This window comes from Coenobita brevimanus, chromosome 76, assembly GCF_032717465.1.
Source record: "Coenobita brevimanus isolate Jiangsu-jjx chromosome 76, ASM3271746v2, whole genome shotgun sequence".
Lineage (NCBI taxonomy): Eukaryota > Metazoa > Arthropoda > Malacostraca > Decapoda > Coenobitidae > Coenobita > Coenobita brevimanus.
This window is the reverse complement of record NC_137029.1, coordinates 5,941,622-5,969,029: the sequence shown is the minus strand read 5'-3', so window position 1 is coordinate 5,969,029 and position 27,408 is coordinate 5,941,622. Positions and strand designations below refer to the sequence as shown.

Genomic DNA, 27,408 nt, shown 5'->3' with positions numbered 1-27,408 from the left:
ATCAGAACTAGAATAGAAGAGAATCATCCATATTTTTCATTCTCAAAGCCTTCACCGAGGGTGCAGGATTCTTTAATTCTTATCCAGTTCTGTACTGGAGAGAAACCAGCTTTTCACACGCGGAATGAAGTATGAACGACTTTCATGAATATGTTTATCATAGTCCTGATCGTGAAATGAATGTTCGTTACACCCGTGGCGGTATTAATAGACAAAATATTATCTGTCACTGTATTCACTGGTACTGTATATAAATTCCTTCCTGCTCCTCCCCGTACCTTCCCCAACCCCTGTGCCCATATATGTATCCCCATTGCTTAATACAGTAGCACCGTAAGTATTCTCCCCACACTTCAAGTGGAATAAGAAGAATAGTGATGTACAGTTGCAGACTTAAATACCAGTTCGCCTCATCACATTAAATAACGAAGCAGTGAGGAATGTCTTTCGAAAACAAGTGATGCGATATTTTTCCTGCCACCAGACTGTTTTATTCAGGTAAGCATTGCACCGCATGTACCGAATGTACCGACGGCGTTAATGTTGGGTATACCTAAACCCTTCCGTTGGTAAAAATCTCTCCTAAGCTAAATGAAATCGTCTGAAGATAACATGAATATAATAAAATAAAACGCTGAGAACTCGGGCCTCAACCTGTCGACGCAAAGTGCTGCTTGGTACGCCTCCGCTAAGCCTTGCGCATGGACCCGCCATACAACCTCTATGACAGGGTTCATTGTAGGTTGAAATGAGACTAAAGAAAAACTAAGTCGACCCTACTCGACCTTGACCATTGGCTCCTTGACCTTGCTGGCCTAATCAGTTCATCGTCCCTTCATGCTGTATCAATAACAAAAGTTTGGTCGAAATCCGACGAGGGGTTCAGGGGATATAGCACCCACACCCACATGACCTTCACCTTTGACCTTGCTGACCTAATTAGTTCATCGTCCTTCCATACAGTACCACTGACAACAGTTTGGTCGAAGTACGTCATGAGGCTCAGAAGATACCGCACCCACAAAGTTAAAGTAAGTCGACTCCATAAACCATGACCTTTGACCCCTTGAACTAGGTGACCAAATCAGGTCATCTTCTCCTTATACTGCATCATTGACAAAAGTTTGGTGGAAATCCGTCGATGGCTTCAAGAGATATGGTGCTCACAAAAGTGTTACGTACTCACGAATCCACGCACGCACGCACGGAGAGACCAGCCACTTAATGATGCCTCCACCATAGGTGGGCGGAGACATAAAAATACCTCATCGGATTGAAAAGGTTAAATACTTAAGATCTTGCCTGTTTTTGGATAAAATAATCAGACAGTAACAAGATCAGAAAGAAAAAGACAAATTAACTCCACAAATTAAAGGAAATTACTTGTAATACCTTTACTGTGAAAGATCTTCCCTGCACTGAATAAAATCCTTGACTGCGATGAGTTTCTGTGAGCTAAATACCATCATTCGTATGTATAACTGGGCAGCAGAGCCAACCAGTTATCTCGGTGCCGCCGCGAGAAGGCTTCCCTCTCCAGCACAAACGTTGACTGCGAAATCTTTTAAAAATTTTTGGAGCCTATCGCTTGATCATGGTAAAACTGTCTGTCGGTAGCCGAAATTATGTATAAATTAGATGATAGGCGACTAAAGACTGGAAGTAACAGAAGTACAACTAGAAAGCACTCAAAGAGCATGTACATCTGCCAGTGCCATTGCCATTTAAAGGATACGGATCCGGATCCGTGGAGGTATTTTGTGGAATAAATAGGATCCGGATCCGCCCCCAAATTTAGTCAGTTCTTTCTTGGTCCATGGGCCATCCTTCCACAAAATTCTATTGAAAATTCATTGACAACTTTTGGAGATATCGTGTGGACATACAAAGAAACAAACGCAAGCCTTCATCTACCGAAACGGGTAAAGGTAAAATAATATCGTCTTCTTTTTCTTTCATTTCTTACTGCATTACGGTATATTTGTAGGCTCTGTATTGGAGGATATTTTCGTCTCTTTGCATATTTCCAGCAGCTCAGTGGCAGAATAAAACAGTACTACTGCCCTACTTTCTTTTCCTTGCATTTCTCCGTGACTAGCACCGTATTTCACTGTTAGCGTTTTGTTACAGTTAATATTTAAAGTGGATGGAGAACAATTTAAGGTTGTTATAATAGTTGAAATAGTAGCTGCAACCCCAGGCTCATCAAAGCGTGAACCTGGTGGACTGTAGGCCAAAGTTCCCGTTATTTTACAGTTCGTCATCCTCCTTTCGGGGGACGGGAAGGGAACTGAGGAATATTTGTATAATTGGGCAGCTACACCGCCCAATCACATGCAGGCGTTCCTCTTCAGAACCTAAGTTATAGTGGACAGTGCACAACAACCCTTTCCTGTCTTGCCTGTTAATACCGATTACTTTTGCTTTACTGTTATATTGCACATTATATAAAGAGTCAATGGCGACCCCTAAATAAACGCGTATTTTGTGTATCAGTCCCACGCGAGCATTTTTTTTCCAGGCTTGTGCTTCCTTTGGGGTCGGTTAAGAAGGACATATAAAAGCACTGAATTCGTCCTAAAGTTCTTTCACTTTAACTTGGCGGAGATTTTCGTCCTTTGCAGCCAGTTTCCTGTAGCTCAGTGTCAGTGTAAGGCAATACTCATACTTCCGCACTGCATCCACTCATCAGTACACCTTCGTGATTAGCATAGTATTCTAGAGGTAATAATTTGTTATAACTCACCAGTCAAGATGGAGAGACGGCAATTTCACGCCTAGTTAAAGCAGACAGGGAATAGATGGTCTGCCGTCAAAACTACCCTTTAAAGCCGTTTTTTTTTTTTTTTTTTTTTTTTTTAACTGGAACCAGAGCAGTCACTGTTCTCCCTAACAAAATCTAATTACTGGTCAACCGTGTGACCAGTGCAGAAGTTATGAAAAAAAAAAAAAAAAAATCTCCGTTTACGCACAAAAGTATTCTCCGTGCACAGAATATTAAGAGCAAAACTGCAAAAGTTAGTCCAAGCAAAAACAAGCATTTATTCTCCGAGCTGTCAGTGCAGCGGTTAATAATAAGTTAATCCAAGCAAAAACACACATTTATTCTCCGCGCCGTCAGTGCAGCGGTTAATAATAGGTAAACAACAACAACGAAAAAAAAAATGCTGTATGTCTAAAAGTATCCATATGATCAAGCTCTGAGTATCTGGATCAAGTGGGTAAAGAGTAATGCCCTATAAAATCAGTACTAACAACGATGAATATTCAAAGAGCCTTCCCTATCACTGCACACGAAACATTTCACTCATTTCTTGCTATTTAAACACATGATCACCTTACCTTTTCCTCCATGTGCCTTAGGCATCTGTAGCTTTCAACCTCTTCCATGCATTTGTCTCTCAGGCAGTGGTGTACTATATACCACGATGTTTTCTGTATAGCCAAACTACCTCACAGCATTGTATATCTCTGTGTACCGTAGTTTCCATCCCATCATTATGCACCTCTGAAATCCTGTATCCCTGTCACTCTTTTGAAGCTACTGACAGCCTTTCCATTGTCCTTTTCTCTTACTTATGTCCTTCAAATGTCATCCACGCTTCACGTTCACAGGGCAGGATATGAAGCAGTAGTGTTCTATAAGTTTTTTTTTTATAACTCACATTCCTAGTTCCTGCTCTCAATGCCCATGTTTCTTTTCTTCCAGTTTATCTAGTTCATCTTTTGCACTACCGTCTTTGTCCATAGCACTGCTTTAAGAGCTGAATATTCTCATGTAGACATATCATTACCATTTAGTCATACCCAATCGTCTTTCTCACTCCTCTACTCGATTTGACTTCGTTATTTGATGCGTAGTAATAAAACGTGATATATTTTTAGATTTATGCGAACGACATATATATATATATATTTTAAATAAAGAACAGTCTCTCTCTCTCTCTCTCTCTCTCTCTCTCTCTCTCTCTCTCTCTCTCTCTCTCTCTCTCTCTCTCTCTTTCTTTCTCACTTCAGTGCGCTTATGCTTGTAACTTAATACCTCTCACCACATATTTCTGTGCCTTCTAAATTTAAGCTTTACGATGAACTGCAAGCGTTGAGTGTAAATCTATAAAGTTTAAACGCGTTAATATATTTACTGAAATCTATAACAGCCTCATTACTGTATCAAACAACATAAATTGAACACACATCCTTCCTTCAGAATGCAGCATAAACATTCGTCAATGTAAATAATGCGGTCACTGTAAAACTACGGGGGATATGCATTGGCCAGCATTTAACTCCCAAATAAGGCTGTCACGACTATACTCAGCCAAAATTCGAAACCTGTGTTCTTTTAAAACAAGTATTTTCCCTCGCATTATCATCTTTCGCCAACACAAACATCCCATTCACTATAAAAAAAGCCGTGGAAATGTAGTAACTAGTGTCTGTCTCCCCTGCGATACTGAGTTGGCAAAGTACCTGTCATACTCACATTAAGGTAAAAAATTTATCGTGTATGTCAGAGTAAAGCCGCTTTGATTTCCTTCACACCATATTTTTTTTTTCCAAACTAATTTCTGCACTCACTGTTAATCAACCTGTTAAATGTATACACCGGCCTTTTTCTCCCCTGTAACTCTGGGAGCATAAGGTATAGCACCTATCAAAATTCAGAACCTTTATTCGTGATGACCACAACGCATAATCTTATTCGTATTATCAGATACATTCCAGGCACTGTTTAAGAATCATGTACCGGTCAACCTTTGCCTCTCTGGTGCCGCTGGAATGGTATATCAGGTATCACAACCTTCCTAAGTCGTGATTCTACAACTTTATCAATGAAATAGCTGCGTAACTTCCATTACATTTCAGTATAACTTTACACCAACGTCAGCAGTACATACGAAGAAGAGATATCGAACAACCTCTACCTCCCTTGTGACTCTGGAATAACACCTGCTAGATTTAAAGACTTTTATCAGTAAAATACATCATGCAATAATTTCCGTTATATTATTAATTAAAAAAAAATACTTTCTTCGTCTAATAGGTTATATTGATGCACTGATAAACTACATACTAGGAAAAGTATGAGCCAACCTATGTCTCCCCTGTGCCAACCTTACTAAGCCATAGTTCAAGACCTGGGTCGGTGAAAAACATTGTAGTTTCCTTCACCAGCGCCATTACTGCATGCGTGGGAAAGGTATCCGAAAACCTTTGCCTTCCCCGTAGCGCTGAGATGGTCTAGCACCTGTCAGACTCACTGACCTCACCCCTCACACTTGGGAGTCACTCCTCAGGGGGTTTGGCCAATCATGTAAGTTCGCAAGAGCGAGAGGCTGCAGTAGCGGCTTGACCTGAAAAAGGGTATGCATATACCACGTAGCCACAGGGGTGCAAAGTGCATATAAAATGAAAAGGAGGGCATATACAAAGTCCAGTGGAAGAATATATGACATGGTGGAAAAGGGTGTAAATACTGTTTGCATTGGAAGGTGGGTATTCATATACAGTGGAAGAAAGAGTCTACGTATTGTGTGTACTGAAAAAAATGTGTACGGAAATATACTCTGTATATTCGAAGAGTGTGTACAGTGTGTAGTGGTGTACATGCAGTGGTTAATGGAGGATTATCATTGGTCTATACTGTACATGTGTTTTGTGGAAGAGGATGCACTGTACATACATGCATTTTTAATAAATTTTCGTTATTACCTGTTCCAGAGGGATGACACCTGAAAGCGGGAGACAGGAGCTTCATTCGCTAAATTCATTTTCAGTGGTCGCTAGTAATGGTCTACTGTACACTCAGACAAGCTTATAGACTTCAATGACCCCTTCATTTTGAGTTCACTTGGGGGAGGTTTTTCTGAACTGAATAAAAATGATCTGGGGTTAGCAAGAATAACCTAGAACAAGGCGTCACAGTATTGGTGGTGTTAATGGCCCTGGACTGGCAAAGTCTGACACTTCTTTTGTTGTTTGTCATGGTTTAGGGGACAATGGGAAATTTAAAAAAAATTGATTGTCTACCTTAAGTCTCACAGTCCGGTGACGTGTTTTTTTACTAATAATTATCAGCATTTATCATTATTAATATTATTATTATTATTATTATTTTTATATTATTATTATTATTATTATTATTATTAATATTATTATTATATATATATTTTTAAATATTTTTATTATTATTATTATTATTATTATTATGATTATTATGATTATTACTATTATGGGTGCTTCTATAAAACTTTAATTTCTTCAAGAAAGACCTCTCTGACTGAATAGGTTAAATCAACTTCCCTTAATTTCTTCACTACGAGAGATCAGTCCTTAACTAAATTTAATCCTAAGGTGACTGGGAGAATAAACATAAGAGGCGTCATCGCAGTGAAGAAAATAATCCCTTCAGTACGATGGCGCCATATTTATTTTATTCCAACTATTCAGGTAACTTTATTTGACACTGAGGGAGATTTCTTTTAGTGATGGGGGTTAATGAAGGCCATACTACCCCAAGCTCTAAATATCTCTCCTAAGTTAACTAGTGGCGTGTGTTAGAAGCAAGAACAACTTAGAGACGCCATCGTATTAAGAATCTAATGATATTCATGGAGTCGGCCGAGATAAGTATAACCCCATCTTTGTTGCGGGAGTGTTCTAGCCATAATTGGGCTTGGCAAAACTAGACTAACCCTCGTTCAACCAAATTTTAATCCTTCTGCTTCTTCTTCATCATAAGTCTAATACTCCTCCTCCTCCTCCTCCTCCTCCTCCTCCTTCATCATTTACTTCATCTTCCGCATTTGGTTAAGCCTCATGCAGTTTATAAGCATATCCTAATACTTCTTTTTGTTCTTGTTGGTGGTAAGGTGAGTTCTTCGGTAAAACTGAGTCAGGAAAAAGCGACCGAACCCTTTGCAGTGAACATAAAGATTTCTCTCTGTTTTAATGGAAAGACGAGTTTTAGGAGAAAATTCGAACATAGCAAATCCTGATCGGCTCTTGTGTAGCTGAGCATAATACACCTAATCTTTCTTCTTTTTCAGTGTGGTGGCAAGCTGAGCTCTAGGGGAAAGCTGAGACTTCGCAGAGAGTGGGCCTCGCTCAGTTGACAAGTTTAAACCTAATCCCTTTTACTATCATCGTTTTGACTAAGCCATGTGGAGCTGACAGACATAAATTTAATCGTTGTACTTTTTTTTTTTTTTAATGCAGGGTGAGCCAGGAGTGGGGCAGCCCGCGGTTCATCGCTTACTACAACTTTCCCCACAAGACCCACGCCGACACAGGGGACCATCAGAAGGGAGGCACCAGGCTACAGTATACCGGTGAGGCAGAGGGAGTGACGCAGTATATGGGTGAGGCAGGGGGAGTGACGCAGTATACGGGTGAGGCAGGGGGAGTGACGCAGTATATGGGTGAGGCAGGGGGAGTGACGCAGTATATGGGTGAGGCAGGGGGAGTGACACAGTATATGGGTGAGGCAGGGGAAGTGACACAGTATATGGGTGAGGCAGGGGGAGTGACGCAGTATACGGGTGAGGCAAGGGGAGTGACGCAGTATAAGGGTCAGGCAGGTGAAGTGGGAAAGTATATGGGTGAGGCAGGGGGAGTGACGTAGTATATGGTTTAGGCAGGGGAAATAAGGCATAATATGGGTGAGGCAGCTAGAATGAGAAATTATAAGGGTGAGACAGGGGAGTGGGGCAGTATATGGATGAGGTAGGGGAAGTTGAGAAAGCATAGGGGTAAGGCCTTATTTGCGTGAGACGGGGCGCATGTGGAAGTATGAGGTATATGGGTCACGGCAGTGTATGGGAAATTGGCAGGCAGTATTTGGTTAAAAAAAAAAAAAAAAGCACGGCAACATTTTTTTATATTAAGCATCTGTAGGTCTAATAATTTAGTGGTTTGAACGTCCCTCTCCGGCGGCCATCCATAGTTACGATTTCCGTGTTGCCACCGAGGGAAATAGGATGGTAATCTATCCTTAAATGTACTGGACTACAGTTGCCTAGCCCCAGCCCCCTGCACCTCAAATGGGGTAAACTGGGACTGGCTGCTACTTCTTTTTTTCACTCATTATATCCATGTTACATCTGGATGATTTTTTTTTTCCAATTTAGGAGAGATTATTAGCACTAGAGGTGATAGATACATGATAGATACAACGCCTTCATTAATTCTTTCACTTCTTTGCCACTATTCTAAATTGAGTCATATGCCTGGTATACTCCACGTCAATCAATTTGTCCGGCGATTCACACCTTACAGTCGTCTCAGATTGGCTAAGGTAATTTTCTTCCTTATGTCAAAATAATAATCTATGTCCCATACAATTTTCATAAGTAGTATCGGTTCACTTCGTTTAAATAAATAACAAGAAAGTGAACAATAACTCTCGAAGCCCGGTAATACGATCTTCAGAACTCAATATATTTCAGAATATTACTTGGGTTTATAATTTTTGACCAAAGGGTGAAGCGATATTGCTGTCCAAATATGTCACTTTCATAATAATGTCAAGTTACTACTGATTCTTCTGATATTGCAAGCGAGTCAGTTCATTCAGCATCACATGTAGGAGGGGGAATGCAACTTTCATGTCTTGAATGTGCTCACGTTAAGTCATGGACAGGGTGATAAAACTATGGATCATGATTGAGTAATTATATGTCTGTCTTAACTCTCACGGTCTCGTCTTCCCGTTGCCTTATTCCACCAAAACCAGACGATTTTATTCAGCCCTAGTGAGTTACTAGAAACCTGAGAATATTTAATGGACAGTCATAAATTAGATTCTGGCTTTTAAAAACATGCTCCCCTGTACCCTTGATAATACGACCTTAAATCATGTCGGTATAGGAAGGGGTAACAAGGAGATTCCGCCGGTTGAGTCCAATGGGTACAATCACTGTGTAATCTCCATACAGTATGAAAGCCTCATGAATCCCTCACTCTGCAACAACATTAATTTACCCATTAGTCTGCGCACGCTCTGCTGGCGAGGACAACAAGGCGGCGGCATGAGGGACAGACAAAGTGGGTCACAAAACTTCACGGCCAAGTTAGCAAAGTTACCTGAAAGTTCACAACATCATTAGCGAGAGCGATTCCCGGACCAAGCACTCTGGCGCCACACACCAGCTGCAGCTACCTCCCACCCCACCCCCACTCACTCTACTCAGCACACCCACTAACTTGCACCGTCAATATTGAATGATTGCAGGAAATACCGTTGGGAATGCATACAGATTTATAGCAGTATCAAAGCAGCGCTGATGGATTGAGCGAAGATATGGATTTGGATTACTTAACAATTTTTCCCTTTAGTAAGTGATCGGACCCTATGGGAAATATTTGCATTGCAGGAATCGGCCTGAAAATACACTTGACCATGTGTTGATTTAAGGATATGATGGTGTACATATGTGCATGTTTCGGTATGTGTGGATGTGCACATGATCACTCGCACGCGCTTGTGTACGGAATTAATCAGTCACGCGAGTTTTGAGAGCATCAGGACTCATGAGTGGATAAGCAGTGTTTGTGAGTTGTGATTTCTGAGAGGTAGCATAAATACCAGTTGAGTGATGACCGAAGAGAGAGAAAATAACTCAGGGTATCCTAGTAATGTACTGGTAAAGGGAAGATTTTCAGTACTTTCGTGTATTGACAGAAAAGAGAGGGATGTGTAAAAAGAAATCGGAGAGTATAGTGACCCAAAGAAGGAAAGTTGACGGTGCTACGAAAGCCTTGAAGTGGAGGAAAAAAAAAAGGGTTGGGGGGGGAATGAGGACAGAGGTTGAAAGACACTGATATGGGTGTGTATGAAAAAATCAAGACTGAGAGTCGTTCTGTTAGTGGCATAGGACACTTCGTAGCACCTTCTCATTAGTAATTTGTTTTGCATATTACAAACATATCCTTGTAAGTTATATATGACATTTTAATATCGATGTACTTCGCTTCAGTAACACAGAAAAGCATATCAAAGTGTAATGTGCAGGATAAATCATTAAGAATGCGGTATAGAGAACAGTGGAATTGCCGATGTTGGGAATTTGATGCGGGGTGCGTAGAATGAATAACACACACACACACACACACACACACACACACACACACACACACACACACACACACACACACACACACACACACACAAACGGATATTTGTGAGGGAAGAAAAGTAATCAGTTGTTAAGAGGAGTAGGAGTTTGTAAGCTTAGATGTCATGGTTACTTAGAGAGACTGATTACAACCAGGGAGATAAAACTGGAAAATGTAAGTTAGTTTGAAGGTGGAAAGAGGTGTGGAATGCCTAAAATATGGGTTGAGAAAGCAAATGCTGTATGAGAAAACTAGTATACTGTATGGACGGACCGACAGATAGATAGACACTGACATACAGGGACATCGATAGATAGGTACTGACATATAGGTAGATTGATAGATAGGTTGAGGAAGCAAGAGAGTTGAATCAAAATGAAATAAATATGTTATGAAAATGCACCCTTGTTTTATCCTAGTGGTCGGTGAAATGGCTCTACCTCACAAGTATCGCGAAACAGACTTATTGAGGATAAAACATTCTTGTGGAACTTGTCGTCGTCGTGTTAAAAATAAAAATGCAAATAAAATAAACGATTAGTGACTAGATGAATGGCTCGTATCACAGACCATTTTTTTTATTAGTGTTTCTTATCCTTGTGCTCCTTTGTTCTATATATAAATCTTACTTACCTCGTTTAGATAATATCAGTAAGTTAAGCAAGTTGGTGGTTATAATGATGATGATGATGATGAAGATGTAATGTGTATGACCGTCTGAAAATGTGTGTGCAGTACAGATCTTGATTTTAGGTATTGGTACATGAATTTTCTTGTACAAATGTGTATGCAACGGGAAATGCAGTGGTGTGTGTGCATGAGTATGACCTGGTGTGGTGTGTGTACTGTACAGCGTGTGACTGGGTGTAGCCTACTGTGCAGCGTGTGACTGGGTGTAGCCTACTGTGCAGCGTGTGACTGGGTGTAGCCTACTGTGCAGCGTGTGACTGGGTGTACTGTACAGCGTGTGACTGGGTGTACCAGGACGTGCACTGCAGCGAGGGTGGTGGTGGGTGTCGTCTGGCGTCCCCTGGCTACCCTGGGCTATATCCCGCCCAGGCCCGCTGCCGCTACCTCCTGGCCATGTCCAGCCCCAGTGCCAGGGGAACCATCACATTCATTGCACTTGACCTACATCCGCAGTGAGTATAATTGTACACTTTTACACATGGCTCTCGTGGTGGTGTTTCAGCTGATTTTTTTTCTTCCCCTGTAAATTGTATTTCGGTGAAGTAGCTGATGTGACCTCCATAACAAGCGTGAAAATGTCTCAGGTTAAACTGAACTTGAAACAATATTCCTACGGGTGCACCTTTACCACCAGATTAGAGTAAGGCTTCACACACTTACTTACAAAGAAATAACTGTCAGATCAACTACGCAGTGTGGTATGTACTGTATAGTCTGGATTTGTGCCACCTAACTGACCATTCCAGTTGGACCCGTTCCCTCAGTTTTAGTCTATCGAAGTGGTGAGATGATTTCTCCTAGCTCTGATGAGGAGCTGTGGCTTGAAATACAAAAAATCGAAACTAATGCCTCCATAAGAAATGAAACAAACAATGGTTTCTCATTAAAATAATAAAAAAATAAATAGATAAATAAACCTTCACACATATCTTTGCTGGAAAAACGAAGGTTAGATGTAGATAAATGGTACAGTGTAGTACAACTATCGCGTTAGTTTAGAATTTAGATGAAGGCACATACGGTAACACGCTACTGTCACATTAGATTGCGCACATCACCATGGTAGTCTGAGCAAACAACCCATTCCAACTACATAGTGAAAACAAGCATCCACACGTTCGAATCGAAGCACTCTTTCCATTTTTATAGCTGAACTGACAGTTAAGCTTCTCCTGTGTACAAAAGCCATGCACCAGTTGTGAACTAAGTCAGTGCCATTACTTACACATGGTACGTTTTTGGCAGCCATACTCGCTCAGGTAAAATACTTTGGTTATTTTATGTTACCATATCCAAAATAGACGGTATAACCTTCTGTAGACTGACTGCACCCTTCATAATGAAGTCTCTATTAAAACAATGTCACGGTGTTTGTAAGTTAGGTTTAGTAACCTATGCTCATAGATTAGTGTTCTGGTCTTCATTTAATTTTTGCATGGTAATCATTCACTGCAAACCTGAATACTTTGACTTAATGTTGAATAGAATACAGACTTTATTCTTGCTACCATCGGAGGGTTTATAGCACCCCATCTCTACCAGGCTATAACATTGTTTTTTTTTTTTAATGTGCTCTACTCTGGGCATAGGCTTCACAGCCTGCTTCCAAGGCCCAGTAGTCCTCCTACATATCATACACCTCTTCATGTCACCACTTCGGCGCTAACACCCACCGTCCATATTGAATACATGCTAGGGCTGTCTCATACAGGACTGGTGTATTGGTATTAGCGGGGGTATTTTTACGACATGTCGGAGAGTCTTCTGGTAGATCGGTAAAGTCTGCTTTGCATGAAGTTCAAATCCTTAAACTGTTCCCTGCCCCAGCGAGGATTTGAACCTCGGTCCGGTAGGACCGCAGGCCACCTTTCTACCGATTGAGCCACCGCCTCCCTCAAATATATATTTGGCCTACCTCCCTGTTCTTTTGCTAACTATTAATGCAATCTATATTCATTTAAAAAATGGATAAACAGCATACATAGGAATATTAAGGTGCGATACACAAAGTATGATTAACCAATTCAATACTGTGGCCTTTTTTTTTTTTTCTTTGAATCTTCCTACCACTACTGTAGATACTGTTATTCATATTAAGAGATATTTCGAACAAAAAGGATTGGATAAACTCCTTGGGTACGAGAGGTTGTATATAAACTTTAAGAGATCAACTAGTATTACCAAGAATAAAATAACAAGTCAACTTAGTGAAGGTGTTAAGGAAAAGGCATTGGAAAGCATAAGCGCACGAGAATACGGCTTTTCTGTAGGTGTGAAGATTACATATTCTGGCCAGTCTTAAGTGTTGTGGGGATCCATACCAGAAGTAACTCAAGCTCAGTATCGCCTATACTCTTCTCACATAACTTGGACTAAATTTACAATCTCTCCATCGTCAGTAATGAGCTGTAACAATTGATTAACACTGAAGAATATGATGATGGTCAAGAAAAAGTGTTATGGAAAGGATGTAGAGCCATAGCATTGTCTTTTTCTGCCATTTAATTACGTGAAATAAGCTGCAAAAGGCCGAAAATCAGGACCAATGCATAATATTAATAAATTTGTAAAAATATGCATATAGAGAGTAAGTGACTAACACATAGTATACAACGTGGGTTTAGATGGGGGTTAAGATTGGGATGATGATGATGATGATGATGGTGATGATGATGATGATGATGATGATGATTCCTTTCCAGGGTAGGGGAACAAAATTAGCAGAGTGTGTGTGTGGGGGGAGGGTAAGGTCCATGATGCAGTAAAACATGAGGTGGTGTAATGAAGCAAGGTGGTGTGGTAATGAATGAGGTGGCAACGAGGCAGGTAGTTACGTGTGAGTTATAATTAATGAGGTAGTAATGAAGCAAGCTGCAACAAGTGAGAGCAATGTGGTAGGTAATGTTGAGTGAGGCAGTAACGAGGTAGGCAGTAATGAGGCAGGTAGTAACGAGTGAAGTAGTAATGTAGCAGACAGCGACGAGTGAGACAGTAAAGAGGAAGACAATAATGTGTAAATCAGTAATGAAACAGGTAGTAGCGAGTGGGACAGAACAAGGAGTACAGAAATGAAGCGGGTCTTAAGTAAGATAGTAACGAAACACACTATACCTGGACAGACGATAAAGAGTAATACAGTAACTGGCAAAGTGGTAACGAAGCAGGCAAACAGTAACGAGTGATGTGGCATCAGAACATACAGGAATTCATTCACCAACAAATGAGATAGATAATTAATGAACTAGCAACAAAGTAGGCAGTATGTGTAAAATAGTGACGTTGTGGCACATAGCAAAGAGTGATTCAGCAGCAAAATACAGCAAAAATAATGTATATTAACGAGTGGAGGAGTAACCAATGATCCAGTAACGTGTGAGATAGTAACAGAGGATCCAGAAACGAGTAGGTCCAGCAGTAAAAAGTCATACAGTGTTGAGTCATGCAGTAACTATCTAGTAACGAAAAATCCATAGCACGATTACTTTAACCTAACAAACAAACCTAACCCCCTTCAGCCCAGGTGACTGAAAACTGTATTCAGACCGGAGAGCGAATTTAACTCGTAACCAAGGAGACATATTCCCACTCCATAATAAGCCTTGTCGAATTTCATGCAACAGCGACCTAATCAAGTCATGGAAGTGGCCATCCTTTCCACCTTAACCTGGAGGAGATTTTCGTTCATTTTGAGCTTATTTCAAGTAGCTCAATTGCAGAATATGATATTACTGCTGCCCTACATCCGTTCCATAGCGCTTCTTTGTGACTAGGATCAGAGTGTTAATCTACTGTTACAGCTTAGCATTAAAGATGAAAGGATGGCAATTTTAGGCCATGTTAGAGTAAAAAGAGTATGGTAACGAATGATGTATTAACGAGTTGTTGGTCTGTTCGTTTCATAGGCAAGTGATTCACAGCCCCTTTTCAGCTTACGTGATGGCTAGGTGTAGTCAGATTGGAGGATAGATATGACTAGTAACCAAGGAGACTCATTTCCACCCCGAGATAAACCTCATTCATCTTTTATGCAGCCATACTTTAGTACTCAAGTTGTTCGAGTAACCCAGCTCCGTCAGAAGAAAAGAAGCCATCTCTAGTAACGAGTAATTAACTAACGAGGTGTTGGTTCCCAGGCGGTGCTCGACGGACTACGTGGCTGTGTACGCGGGCACGTCCACCTCCTCTCCCCTCATCGACTCCCTCTGTGGCTCTCAGACGCGCACCATCAACTTCTCGGGGCCCAGTGTGCTCGTCGACTTCAGGTAACACACACACACACACACACACACACACACACACACACACACACACACACACACACACACACACGTGCACGCGCACGCTCTATTATGCACTCCTACATACATATTTTCTCTGATGCGCATGCGCATTAACTTTAAAAAACCCATGTTCACACACAAACGCAAGCACTCACACACTGCAGAAATATACACATACATCGCTCTAATGCATAAACATCCACTCTAAATCACATACATGTGTATTATACACATGACATAAAATTGCACGACACTGATACACACGTACACATTCACTTTAATGCACAGTCGTTCAAAGGCACACACATTTATGCGTGGAACACGTAATCAGGTATAATTCCCATCTCTCCCTGATGTTCCTCAATCAGTTTGTTCCATCACTTAGGATTTAATTAACCAGAAAAAAAAAAGTCGTCAGTGGTTTTGCGAGATCTTTTTTCACAGCATTTCCAGTATTAATAATTCAGTAACTTATTTTCGTGTAGCACGCATGTTGCCGAGAGAGCTAATATACGTTACTGACACAGGACCGAACAAAGGCAAGGAAGCCGGAGTAAGGAGAAGCCTATATTATAGTACAGTTGGGAAACAATTGATCAAGGCTTCATTCTGCCCATACTGTATTCTCTTGAGATTAGGAGGCTTTCTACCATATCTTTCTTTGCGCTATATTTCGTATTTTGCATCACATTATTGTCTCGTTTGTTGAGAATGTTAATGTGCAATATTTACGTGCCATGTTTAGGAATAAAGTGGCAAAAAGGTGGTCCTGGTGAGCCTTCACGTCCAAGAGAATGCAAAGGGCTTGCTCTTTACCCTCTCAGTTTTAAGTGAGTCTCGTTCGTATTATTAAAAATAAGAGGGCAAGGGAGTATGCAACCTTTGGGAGCATTGTCGAGGGTCAGTTACGTGTGAACATGACATGTGTTTAGCTCACATCGGTGTTACAGAGCGCAGTTGTGTAGAGGAGCACATCACGATTTCCCCACATCGTTGATTTCACAAAAAACTCTCAGAATTTGGAGCTTACCTACATTGTCACCCTCAGAGTTTTGACATTACGACCGAAATTAAATGTTGTGTACAACATCCAAGGCTCACAAGCACCTCTTTCATTTAAGTGTATTTCTGCATACGAAACATCGATATTCCAAGTAAAGAGGATACAATTTTCCATCGCGATTAAAAATTCGCCGACTTTACCCTTATAGCTTTGTGTAATAGCATCAGTATTTCTTATTCCTCCCCGAACATCAGAGCGTATCCTCCTCCTCATACTCATTTGTTGTGTGCCTGATATTACTGTCACAAAAATATTTTACATAAACACCTTCCTTCGCTACAGCCAGCAGGGAACTGATGGCGAACTTTAAATCATTTTAGTATATGATAATACTAAGGTGTAATGTGCGAAATATCGCAGTCAGCCACTTCCCTGCTTCCCTGAAAAATTATCCTCCTTCCATGTCTTTTACCTCTGGTCCGGGGTGTCTTTTTTCAGGTTTCCGACTCTCCTAAAATATTACCTTTCCTTTGTCAACCACTTCCCTACTTCCTTGACAAACCACATTTCCCATGTCAACCACCACTTCCAATTTTTCCCTGACAAGCCGCCCTCTTCCCATGTCAGATATTTTCCTGCTTCACTGACAACCCAGCCTCTGTCCATGTCTTTCAGTCCTCCTCCAGTGTCTTTCTGTTCTCCTCCTGTATCTTCAATCCTCCTCCTTCATTGTCTTTCAGTCCTCCGCAACTGTTTCTTCAGTCCTGCTTCTGTATCCTTCCCCAGTGTTTTTCAGTCCTTCTTCAATGTCTTGTAGTCCTCATCCCGTGTCTTTCAATCCTCTCTCATGTCTTTGACCTGCAGCTCGGGTCCTCGGGTGCCTTTATACAAGTATTGCGGGTTCCTGGCATCCGTCACTTTCAGCGGAGTGGCAGGAGTACCCGACCCGTCCGCCCTCACCGTCACCTCCTCGCCCCTCGCTCCTTCCAACACACACCCGCACTGCCACAAAGTCTTCAGGAGCAACCACACACGGGAGGGCATCTTCGACACCTCGGCCATCGCCCCAGGGAGTCGAACCTGCAGCATCTGTTTCTTCGGGGAGCCTGGCGAGGTGGTGCAGGTGTCCCTCTACAAGTACAACCTGGGGTGGGTGTTTCATTTCTATCTTCAGTGGGGTGAGGTTTGCTGCAACTCTGTCTTAATGGGGTGAGTTTGCCGCAACACTGTCTTTAATTGGGTGGCACTGCTGCAACTTGGTCTTTAATCGATTTATGCTCTCTCTACAAGTACTCTCTAAGGTAGGTTTGCAGCAACTTTGTCTTGATAAAACTGTACTCTCCACTTGCTGTCCGCTTAAAATTAACAGACCTCCATTCTGACCTCGTTCTATGCTCTGTTCACATGGTTTTACTACCATCCCTCTATTTTAAATTCTGAGCTGCAACAGTGTTATAACGTAGAATTATAATGGTATATAGGAGAGGGTACTAAAAAAAAAAAAAAAAGCCTTGCCATAGCATTCTTAATTTACCACTGAGCGACGGGTTGTTAATGCAAAGGGACGAAAATTTCCTCTAAGTTAATGTAAATGAACTATAGTGGTCTTTTGTTTATTGTGTTAATAGGTTTTAAACCACACACACACACACACACACACACTCATAATTATTTTCCTCAACAGCGGTATAAATTGTGCCTCAGAAGCTACAATATATGATGGTCTCAGCTCAAACACAAGCGATCATCTGGGTCGAGTGTGCAGCCCCGCCCGTAGAGAAGCTAGGGACTCCACGGGCAAATTCCTACAGCAGGAGTATTACCTCTCCTCCGGCAACACGCTGGAGGTCACGCTTACCCTCGGACAAAACACACCCCTGCTTAGCCAGTTCCTCGTCGGGGGCTTCCACTTCCATAATTGTAAGTGGCAGAGTACATTTTGTTTATGAGGTTACTGGTTCAGGGAGTCACATTTATTTTACACTATTCTTTCTCTATATAAACACAAAACACCGCATTGCTCTCATAGTTTCTAGTGGGGGGCATCCATTTCCATATATCGCAGTTCCACCAATATCAGTTTTATTTTGAACTGATGATCCTTCTACCCGAGTATGTCATCTTAATATATGTTTACCCTCGGCTAAAACATTCCCCTCTCAGCCACTTCATCTACCATAACTGTGGGTGCAAGATATAGTTTTTTTTTGGACTGGAAACTTTTGCCTCTTCTATCCTACTATATCATCTTTATTTTTCTCTTGATTACCTATGGGCACAACACCATCTTTCTCAGCCAGTTTCATGTAGGGGATTTCATTTTTCTACTTTGAGTGCCACCTTACACACATTATCAATTTTTATTCATTTTTGTTCACTTTGAATTGGTGAGATCAGGGTGAAAAATGGACACAGGAGAGAGATATGAGTTGAGAAGATTATTAGTAAATGAGTACAGCAGTGTGGTGAGTGTGGTGGTGTATTTTCCTCTTTAATGCGGAGAATCATTGTATCATCCTTGCTACCACCAGACGATTTCCTTGAACTTCGAGGAAACCTTTTTTACCCTAGAAGTTTAGAAACAATCTCCAGTGACAAATCCAGCACGAAATTGCCTCTTCTGATGTATTCGTGTTACAGCCAAACGAACAGGATGGAGTGGAATTAGCTTTCATTAATTCCTTCAGTAAGACAGTCATCGTCCATCCCTCCATCACCCAACCCATTACTCTCTCATCAGGCGCGTAGGGGTTTGAGGCTAGGCTACTCAGCTCTTGATATCAAGGGAGGGTAGTATTCTCAGAGATAAGATTTCGGAGGTTTCATAACACCTACTGTACAGCGATTTATTCTGCTCATTACACTTCACTAACCTCTGATGTGTTATTGATGTAAACTGTGCCAGTAATAATGCGATATAAATTTCATCCAGGACAGCGATAAGATGCAATATACTGAATATATCGCTTACGAAAAGGTGCTACGAAGCGCCGGTGCCACTTCGAACACATACCTAAACCCTGGTAACAAGGGCATGTAATGTAACTGAACAAGAGATGATCAACACATTCCTGAGATTAGCCAGATATTCCACAGTGAAAAAGTTCCATCCTTTTTTTTTTTTTTTTTTTTTTTTTTTTAGTAACAGCGTGGATCATCTGGATCTGGATTAACAAAGATTTAACGCTCTAGTGTCGGGTATGAGGATTATCCCCTTTAGTATGATTACGTCTTATTTATTTTTTCATCACCTGACAGTTTTATTCACCTCAGCAAGGACCTCGATTAGTTAAGGCGTTAATGATGACTTATCTGTTTCCTCTAGTGTAAAAGATAAAGTGTTTTGTATTGCATAGTGAGGGCAGACTTTATGACACTAAGCTTCAGCATCTAACTCTACATGAAATTTGTTCCATACACATATACCTAAGTTGTCATCATCAAGAACCAAAGCTTTGTCAGAGGTAGATTAAAGAGCTAATTTATGCAAATGACATCACGAGATTATTTGGGAATTGTGTCCGTATAAAAATGTTACAGGGACGGTATTTCGTAAGCTGCACCTGTAAGAGTTCACACTTCCGGCACGAGCGAGGAGGAAAAGAGGTGAGGTTTCTGGTAACAACGGCAGGTAACGCTTCACATCTCTTTCTGTTACTGAGTAATGAAGATTGATGTAGGCAGGCAGACACATTTATACAAGCTCTTGTGCACCGTGCAAATGTCCTATTGGAAAACATTACTCCTAGCGTCGTGTTTTGCACATGAGAACACCGCAGGGACTTTTGTTTGGTGACGGTAATAGCAAAAGTTTTTGTTGTCATTTTTAGGGGGAGGGGTTTTATTAAAGGGAGTGTGGTAGGCAAGTTTTATTCTGTATGAAGGGAGTCACTGTCCGTTGGCATGTGCATACGAACAAAAACACCTAGCAAACAAACCCGATTTTAAGCTTAGCCTCCAAAATACTTATATGTTGAGGTAATCCGACAATCGCATACTGAATGGGACAGACGAGCTAAATCAAAGGAGAAGCACAACAACAGATAATGAATATGTAGATGGGTATTATCAGTTTTCAATCTCTGCAATAGCTTTCATATTTTGAGTAATCTGTGACAACAACCATGGAATGGATTAAAGAAGTTGTTCAGTGGTCACGAAGTGGTATAGGAGGAAGTTTGCTGGAATTACCCTCACCAGTCTGCTATATGTGCTGTGCGGTATCATGTTTAAGAAATTAGTATGTTATATGCAGTAAACTGATGATGCGTCAGCAAATACTTCAGGCCATTCGAAGCCAGACCTTAAAAAAATTATGCAGGAATGACAACCTCGAGCTGAAGGTGTACAGAAGCAAACTGAAGACTCCCATTGGATCATTAGATTTCCACTTTATCGTCTATAACCTTATCTCAGTGTCCTATGTTTTGCTGACTTAGTAGGGTTTTCAGCACTTCTTCTTTAGCGATTTATTCACCTCTGTCATTTATATTATATTCATATATACATACTTTGTATCAATCCCAAAATCAATATTAATAAGGAAGAGAACTCAGAGATTATAAAACCTAACCCAAACGATCGATCTAATGACTGGACCTTTGATCTTGCCCTGTAGCCTTAATTGTAGACCATTTGTTCTCAGAATCAAATTACTTTATCCCTATCTAACCATCAATCATACTGTCAGGTTTGGACCAAATCAAACCAAAACTGAGTTGATCTAGACTTTTGACCTATTAATCTCAGAGCCAATTTACATTATCCCTGGCTGAGCCTCAACGCTTCCACTAAGTTTTGTGTAAATCGAATCAAAACTGAGTTTAAGGACCAAACCTTTGTCCTTCCCAGGGACCTTAATCAATGAACTTTATTGCACAAGACTGAATTACTTGATCCTCTGGCGGTCTTCAGTCATCAGTCCAAGCGTTTACAGGCCGTCTCACATCAAAAGCTACTCAAGCCACGTTACAATGTGTGCTACGTGTCTTTAAACTGCAGCAGTTCTTATTCACAGAGGTAACTCAAACAGAAGACGTGGTACGTGGCGTACGTAGCGTAGTTTGTGGTGTGGGTTATCTCGCTGAATAAGTTTAGCTGCATTTCAAAGACACATAGCACACACATGTGGCGTGGCCCGGTTAGATTTTTCTATGAGACGGCCTTAACGCCCTCACGCTATGTGAGCAGGAGTAATAAAATTAATATGCAGGAAAGATTATCAAAAAAAGTAATACTACAAAACCTCCCAAGCTTTAAAGAATACCGTCCAGTAATTCAGCAATACATTGTAATTTCACCATGAATAACCGACCAACACTGATCATCATTACTCGCCAGAAAGTTGAAGCCTTCTCACCTCTCCTCACACACACACACACACACACACACACACACACACACACACACACACACACACACACACACACACACACACACACACACACACACACACAACTCCTCTTTCTCTCCGTCACCTCCTCCACCCTCCACTGGCCTCACCCGGACAGACTTTCCCACCTGTAATGTCCTCTGTCGCCCTTCCTTCACGCTTCGCCTCCCCACTTCATAAGAGCCTTTGGTCTCACACTTCACACCTGCTCTTCACTCCTCCTGACTTCAAACATTCAGCTTCAGTCATCGATTATTTTTTCCTCGGTTCACTCATTTCGGCGCTGATTACGGGTTCGCTATGTTATACTCACTTGTTCTCTCTCTCTCTGTCTCTCTCTCTCTCTCTGTCTCTCTGTCTCTCTCTCTCTGTCTCTCTCTCTCTCTCTCTCTCTCTTCTTACCATGAGAGAGTTAATGGTACTTTTACTAAAATTTTGACTTATATGACTCACTGCCAGATGAATAAAATCTTATGTAGTTAAGTGGACTATACTACTAAGGCTTTTCTGACAACTGGGGGGTTAATGGTTCCAGTAATAACACCCTCAGTCTCCTATCTTCACTCTCGACTCAATAAAATCGTCTGGAGTTAGCTTAAATGGAATACAAGAATCGTCCTGACCGTGGGAGAGTTAACTTCCTTGCTTTTCCTTTTGGTCTTCCTCTTCGCTTCTTTTTTCATATACTTTGTCTTTATGTATTTACTCCCGCGTCTCATATTACCTTTTGCTTCTCGCCTTTACTTCACACACATATTCACGCAGTAATGAACGAACTTGGAGTGAGAGACTGACTAGGAGATCAAATGAGAGTGAAATTGATTGAAGAAAAAGAGGGAGCTGAAAACAAGATTGATATATACCAGGTGTGAGAGTATGTAGGGCAGGTGATGGTCGTGGAGGTGGTGGTCGTGGTCGTGTAGTGGGAAGAGGGGTCGTTACTGCGTAGGGATACAAGGGCCTGGAAGTCATTTTGTCAAGGCCATTCCTCACAGGATGTGCCGTTAGGTAATAGACAGATAGACAAATAGTTAGATAGATATTGACTGATAGGGAGACAGACTGATAGATATTATTTGTTACACCCCACCACACGGTCCAATAACACCATCGGTACAAGAGGTCAGTTTTCGATGAACAGTTTCTTCTACAGGTGGAAAAGCTATGCTAGATCAAAACGTCACTGTCTTGGCAGGGAAAATGGGTTTTGTTCATAACTCTTCTAGTAAAAAGTAAACACATCTGAAGGCAGCAAGAATAAAAAAGAAAGACGTTAAGAACTAGAAATGCAATATGTTTATTGGGTGTGTTTTAAATCAGGTCGATATACTCGTGGAAGATCGTGAAAGACTGTTTTAACGAAATATTAAAAAAAAACAAGACCGAACAATTTTTTCTGTGATAAACATTTGACATCACAATAAAACCAGGGCGACAGCAGATGTAATGTATTTGGCAACCATGTTTTTTTTTTTTTTTTTTCTTGTCAAGGTGTTGTAGCTCCATCAATACAATACACTTGTCAATGAATCCACATCTAAGCTGATATTTCGCATGAAGAGAAAGTTCAAGATATCTGTATTTATCTATTATTGTCCCCAGTGAGATCAAAGGGCCACGCTCTGAATCTACAGACCTCATAAACATGTCTGAAACTGGGTTACCTTGATGATTATGAATGATGATTCTCGGAGAAAAATCAGATCGCGAGAGCGCTAAAGTCAGGATGAAAGTCAGAATGCTTGACTCTCTCTTGGCTAAAGCGAAAGCAAGTTCGTTTATAGGTAGATATAGATGGATACATAGATACTTAGACAGAGGGATAGAAATATATAAATAGGTAGAAAGATAATAGCTAGATATACTTAACGATTTTCTACCACATGCGTTTATTTTTTCTAAGCGATATTTCCACCTTTATTTGAGAGCACATTTAACATTACGGCAACTGTTTACAGCCTATCTGGAGGGGACCAAGAACCCGAGCAGCGTGTGTGACGTGATGTTCTACGGAGCTCACACCCCCAGCCAGGGCACCCTCCACCAGCCCTCCACCTCGCTGCTGTGGAACGTGGAGGGGCCGCTTAACTGCAGCTACTTGTTCGTGCCCACATCCTCACAGGCCTTGGCAGTCACGGTAATAAGTCCTTCTGTTTTGCCCGTCCTAGATTTATATTCTCGTCAGCTAAGAGGTCTTCCTAGAACCTCTTCCTCTGTGATTTGTTTTGCATAGTACATCTTAGTGTTCTTGTGTATGTTATTTACTTTTTTTTAAACTAACATTGTGTGCCTAACTGACGTAGAAAAGAATATTAGCGAGTCAGAAATCAAAATATACTGATAAGGAACTAGTGTTAGGGAGCTTCTGCAGCCAGCGAGAATACTAACACTTATGGTCACTGTCACGGTAGCCAGAAAAGTAAAAAAAAAAAAGAAAAAAAAAAGGAAGAAACGAATCATGGTGGAGAGAGGGAGATGGATAGATGAGAGGAAGGGGAGTTTTACGGTAGAGAGAGAGGGCAGGTTAAGTGAGGGGGGAAAGGTTGTTTTATGGTGCAGAGAGAGAGAGAGAGAGTAATACTTGGTCTCCCTGTAGGTGATGTCTGAGGGAGGGAGCGACGCCCCCCGATGCCAAAGCGACTGTGACGCTGAGGGGTGCCAGTGTCACCCCGCCCCCACAGTGCCTCTCAAGGACATAGACCACATCCTCATCGTGCACACTCCATCCAGGCGCATCCTACACTGCTACTGCGGCATCCTCAAGGTTGGCCCTCACAATTTTCTTTTGCACTAATGACCTTCCTTGACACTCTCTTGACTCTCCTTGGCTCACTTGAATCTCCTTAGGACTCACTCCTCATACTCCTTTGTACTCATTCTTGGAAATACTTCATGGTTTACCCTCTTGATACTCAGTCCGTTTCCTCCTTCTTGGCACTCAAACTTCCAAACCGACTCCTGCGAACTCACTCGTATCCCACTTTTTTTTAACACTCACTCCTGATCCCCCTCCTTGGAACTCACTCTTGCTTCTCTTTCTTGCCATTCATTGGACTCTTCTTGATACTTACTCTTGGCTCTCATTGGCACCCAGTCTTGACAATTTTGGGGATCCACTCCTTACTTTCCTTGGCCCTCACGTTTAACTCTCTTCTGCACCCACTCTTGACTCACCTTGAAGCTCGCTCTTGACTCTCTTTGGCACCCATTTTTGATTCTCCTTGGCACTCACGCTTGATCCTTCTTCTTGGCACTCACTCTTGACCTTCCATGGCACTCACTTTTGACCGTCCTTGGCACACGCTCTTAACGCTTCTTGGCACTCACTCTTGACCTTCCATGACACTCACTTTGGCCTTCCTTGGCACACGCTTTTATCGCTTCTTGGCACTCACTCTTGACCTCCCTCGGAACTCACTCCTGACCTTCCTTGGCACTCGCTCTTGACCTTCTTTGTCATTCACTCTTGACCTTCCTTGGCACTTACTCTTGACCTTTCTTTTTGGCACTCACTTTTGACCGTATGATGCAATAAGAAAGACATGAATGACATAGTGTGATTTAAAAAAAAGGGGGGGGAGGAGATTCTGATAATGGTTGGCAATCATTAGTTTTGCTGAACATTAGACAAATTCTTTAATTATCCCTTTCAAATTAATTCCCTGCTGTATCCACATACTTATTCCAACGTTCCTGCCACTGATGTTTGCAATGCTGGAACTCTTTCTAGATGCTTTTCAAGACGTTCGTTATTTTATATTAGATGCCTTTTATCGTGTCAAAACGATATCCTTTTATCACGAACTTCAGGCTAGGTCAGATGAACAAGATGGTTGTAGGACTGAGGAAATTTTTTCTTGGACCAACACTGTTGCATAACGAACGCTGCATGACTGTGCATTGTGCTGACGCAGTCATCCGCTGTTCCACCTCTTATGCCATTTGCGCCTCACTGCCTCATGCAAGTGTTTAAATTTGCAAGCTAAAAAAATACTTTAGAGGTAGCATATCTGGAGAGAAATTCTTTGTGCGCAGTTCTATCCTTATCACAAGTGGACAGCATGACTTTTTGATAAGTGCCTTTTTTTTTTTTAGGTTTCGGTGACAGTGGTGCCTTCCAGTGGGAGCACTGTCGTTTGGATTGTAGGTCATTTCCATACACTTAGCTTAGGTCCCGTTATGAACATTGCATCCGATGCACATATTGTTAAGCAGTCTAGCTGGAGGAAGATGTGACACCATGCCCCTACATGGGTGCATGGAACAAATCTGGGTGAGAAACATCGGTGTAGGGCGGATCATATAACTTCAACCCTCCCTCTGCTGAGGCGATATATAGCACCTACAAGAGTGGTTGATGTACTACAGGCTGCGGCACGAATTTGGCCCTTATTACAAAGTGGTGGGACCATTTTCAAAACTTTTAAGCAAACCTCGTGGAAGATATTGGTAGTGTGTAACATACAAAAAAAAATCGGCATAAAAGAAGTGCCACACCGACATCCCCATCCACCAGAACACAGTGCTTAGTACCCAGAGAGACCAGACAATGGAACCATTTCCTTGTTAGGGCCTGGGGTTGGAGTATATCTACAAGGTACAAGGGAGGCATTAACACAGCTCACCCGTGTTTACGACTGGTTATCTCGCCAGGGCTGCACACACGGACTCGGTATCGAACCCTTACTTCACGTATTTTATGTCCACAGTGTACAGTGTGGTTGTATATTTTGCCGCTCTTAAACGAGGACAGAATTCTTTTTATTGCGTAAGAGGTGCTTCGTTACAGTAACGGTACAGTCGGATTTAAAAGTTTTCCTCTTTTAATTCTCACTTGTCTTTACAAATATTTCCGGGCTGAGACTTGATTTGTTACTGTAGCCGTAGATAATTCTCTCTTATATGATGTGTCTGGAAAGGTGACGGCCATGCTCTAAGAGAAAGGTAGTCGCATGGAATGCTCCAGGAATGAAGTTGACGCACTGGAATAGAAAGTGAGTTTTTGTTCCGAAGTATGCTGTGCCTAAAAATAGTATCCTTACCTAGGTAATCGATGATTTCATGGTGAGCGTTGTGCTGTTCGCTTCAATTTCGTGGGAGTTTCGTGTGTATTTCATGGCTGTACAAGGTTCCATCGTTTTGCGTTATTACTAAAAAGGCAGCAATGAACATAAATATGAAGTTAGTGGAGACTGTTTCCAAATTCCACCTACTGTTTCAGGCTATTAAGACGGAAACCTTACTGATACATTATTATGTTGACAATAGAATTCTCGGGTAGGAAAGGACACTGCTCCTTCCCTCAAATGCCCTAGACCACGATAGACTAGCCTCTGGCCCCTACTCTCCAAAAAAAGGGTTACATAGAACTGGGTGTTTTTCATCTTGCATGCATTATCCTCCGGTTTGTAATCCAATATCTTCAGGCAGGAACGTGAACTTGTCGTAATAAAACCTGGTTGCACCAATATCCAGCGGTTGGGTGCGACCAATAACAAACTTAAAAGTTAAATTAAAGTGAAAAGGGTGAGGGAGGCGGGGAGTGACGCCCTCGGCCTGACACTGGTGCAGACTAGCCAAGTATTAATAAAAGATCATAACCCCATCACTGGTGTTAGAGAGGGACGCCTTCATGTGACGGCACCAATACAACCTGGGCGGCTAAACTTACTACTTATGCAAACGTCTGTCAGCTGCTTCCATACCCCCCAGAATGACGATGGTGGACTGCAGAAGAAGGGCAACTTAAGCCTGCAGTCAGAACATCTACTGCTACTTCTGCTACTACTACTACTACTACTACTACTACTACTACTACTACTACTACTACTAATAATAATAATAATAATAATAATAATAATAATGATAATAATAATAATACTAATAATAATAATTCAACCCTTTCAGGGCGATGATGCATTTCAGCA

At 41.5% G+C, this 27,408-nt stretch overlaps 1 protein-coding gene across 1 annotated transcript in view; it reads left to right on the top strand.

The window, feature by feature from the left end:
• The window catches only part of LOC145408266 (uncharacterized), a 194,090-nt gene that overhangs the window by 151,287 nt on the left and 15,395 nt on the right, over positions 1-27,408 (top strand). The window contains exons 5-11 of the mRNA XM_080279034.1: positions 7,219-7,331; positions 11,081-11,258; positions 14,940-15,068; positions 16,954-17,238; positions 17,774-18,009; positions 23,440-23,633; positions 24,090-24,245. Of these exons, the coding sequence (XP_080135160.1) occupies positions 7,219-7,331; positions 11,081-11,258; positions 14,940-15,068; positions 16,954-17,238; positions 17,774-18,009; positions 23,440-23,633; positions 24,090-24,245 (1,291 nt within the window). The remainder of the gene's footprint in view (positions 1-7,218; positions 7,332-11,080; positions 11,259-14,939; positions 15,069-16,953; positions 17,239-17,773; positions 18,010-23,439; positions 23,634-24,089; positions 24,246-27,408) is intronic.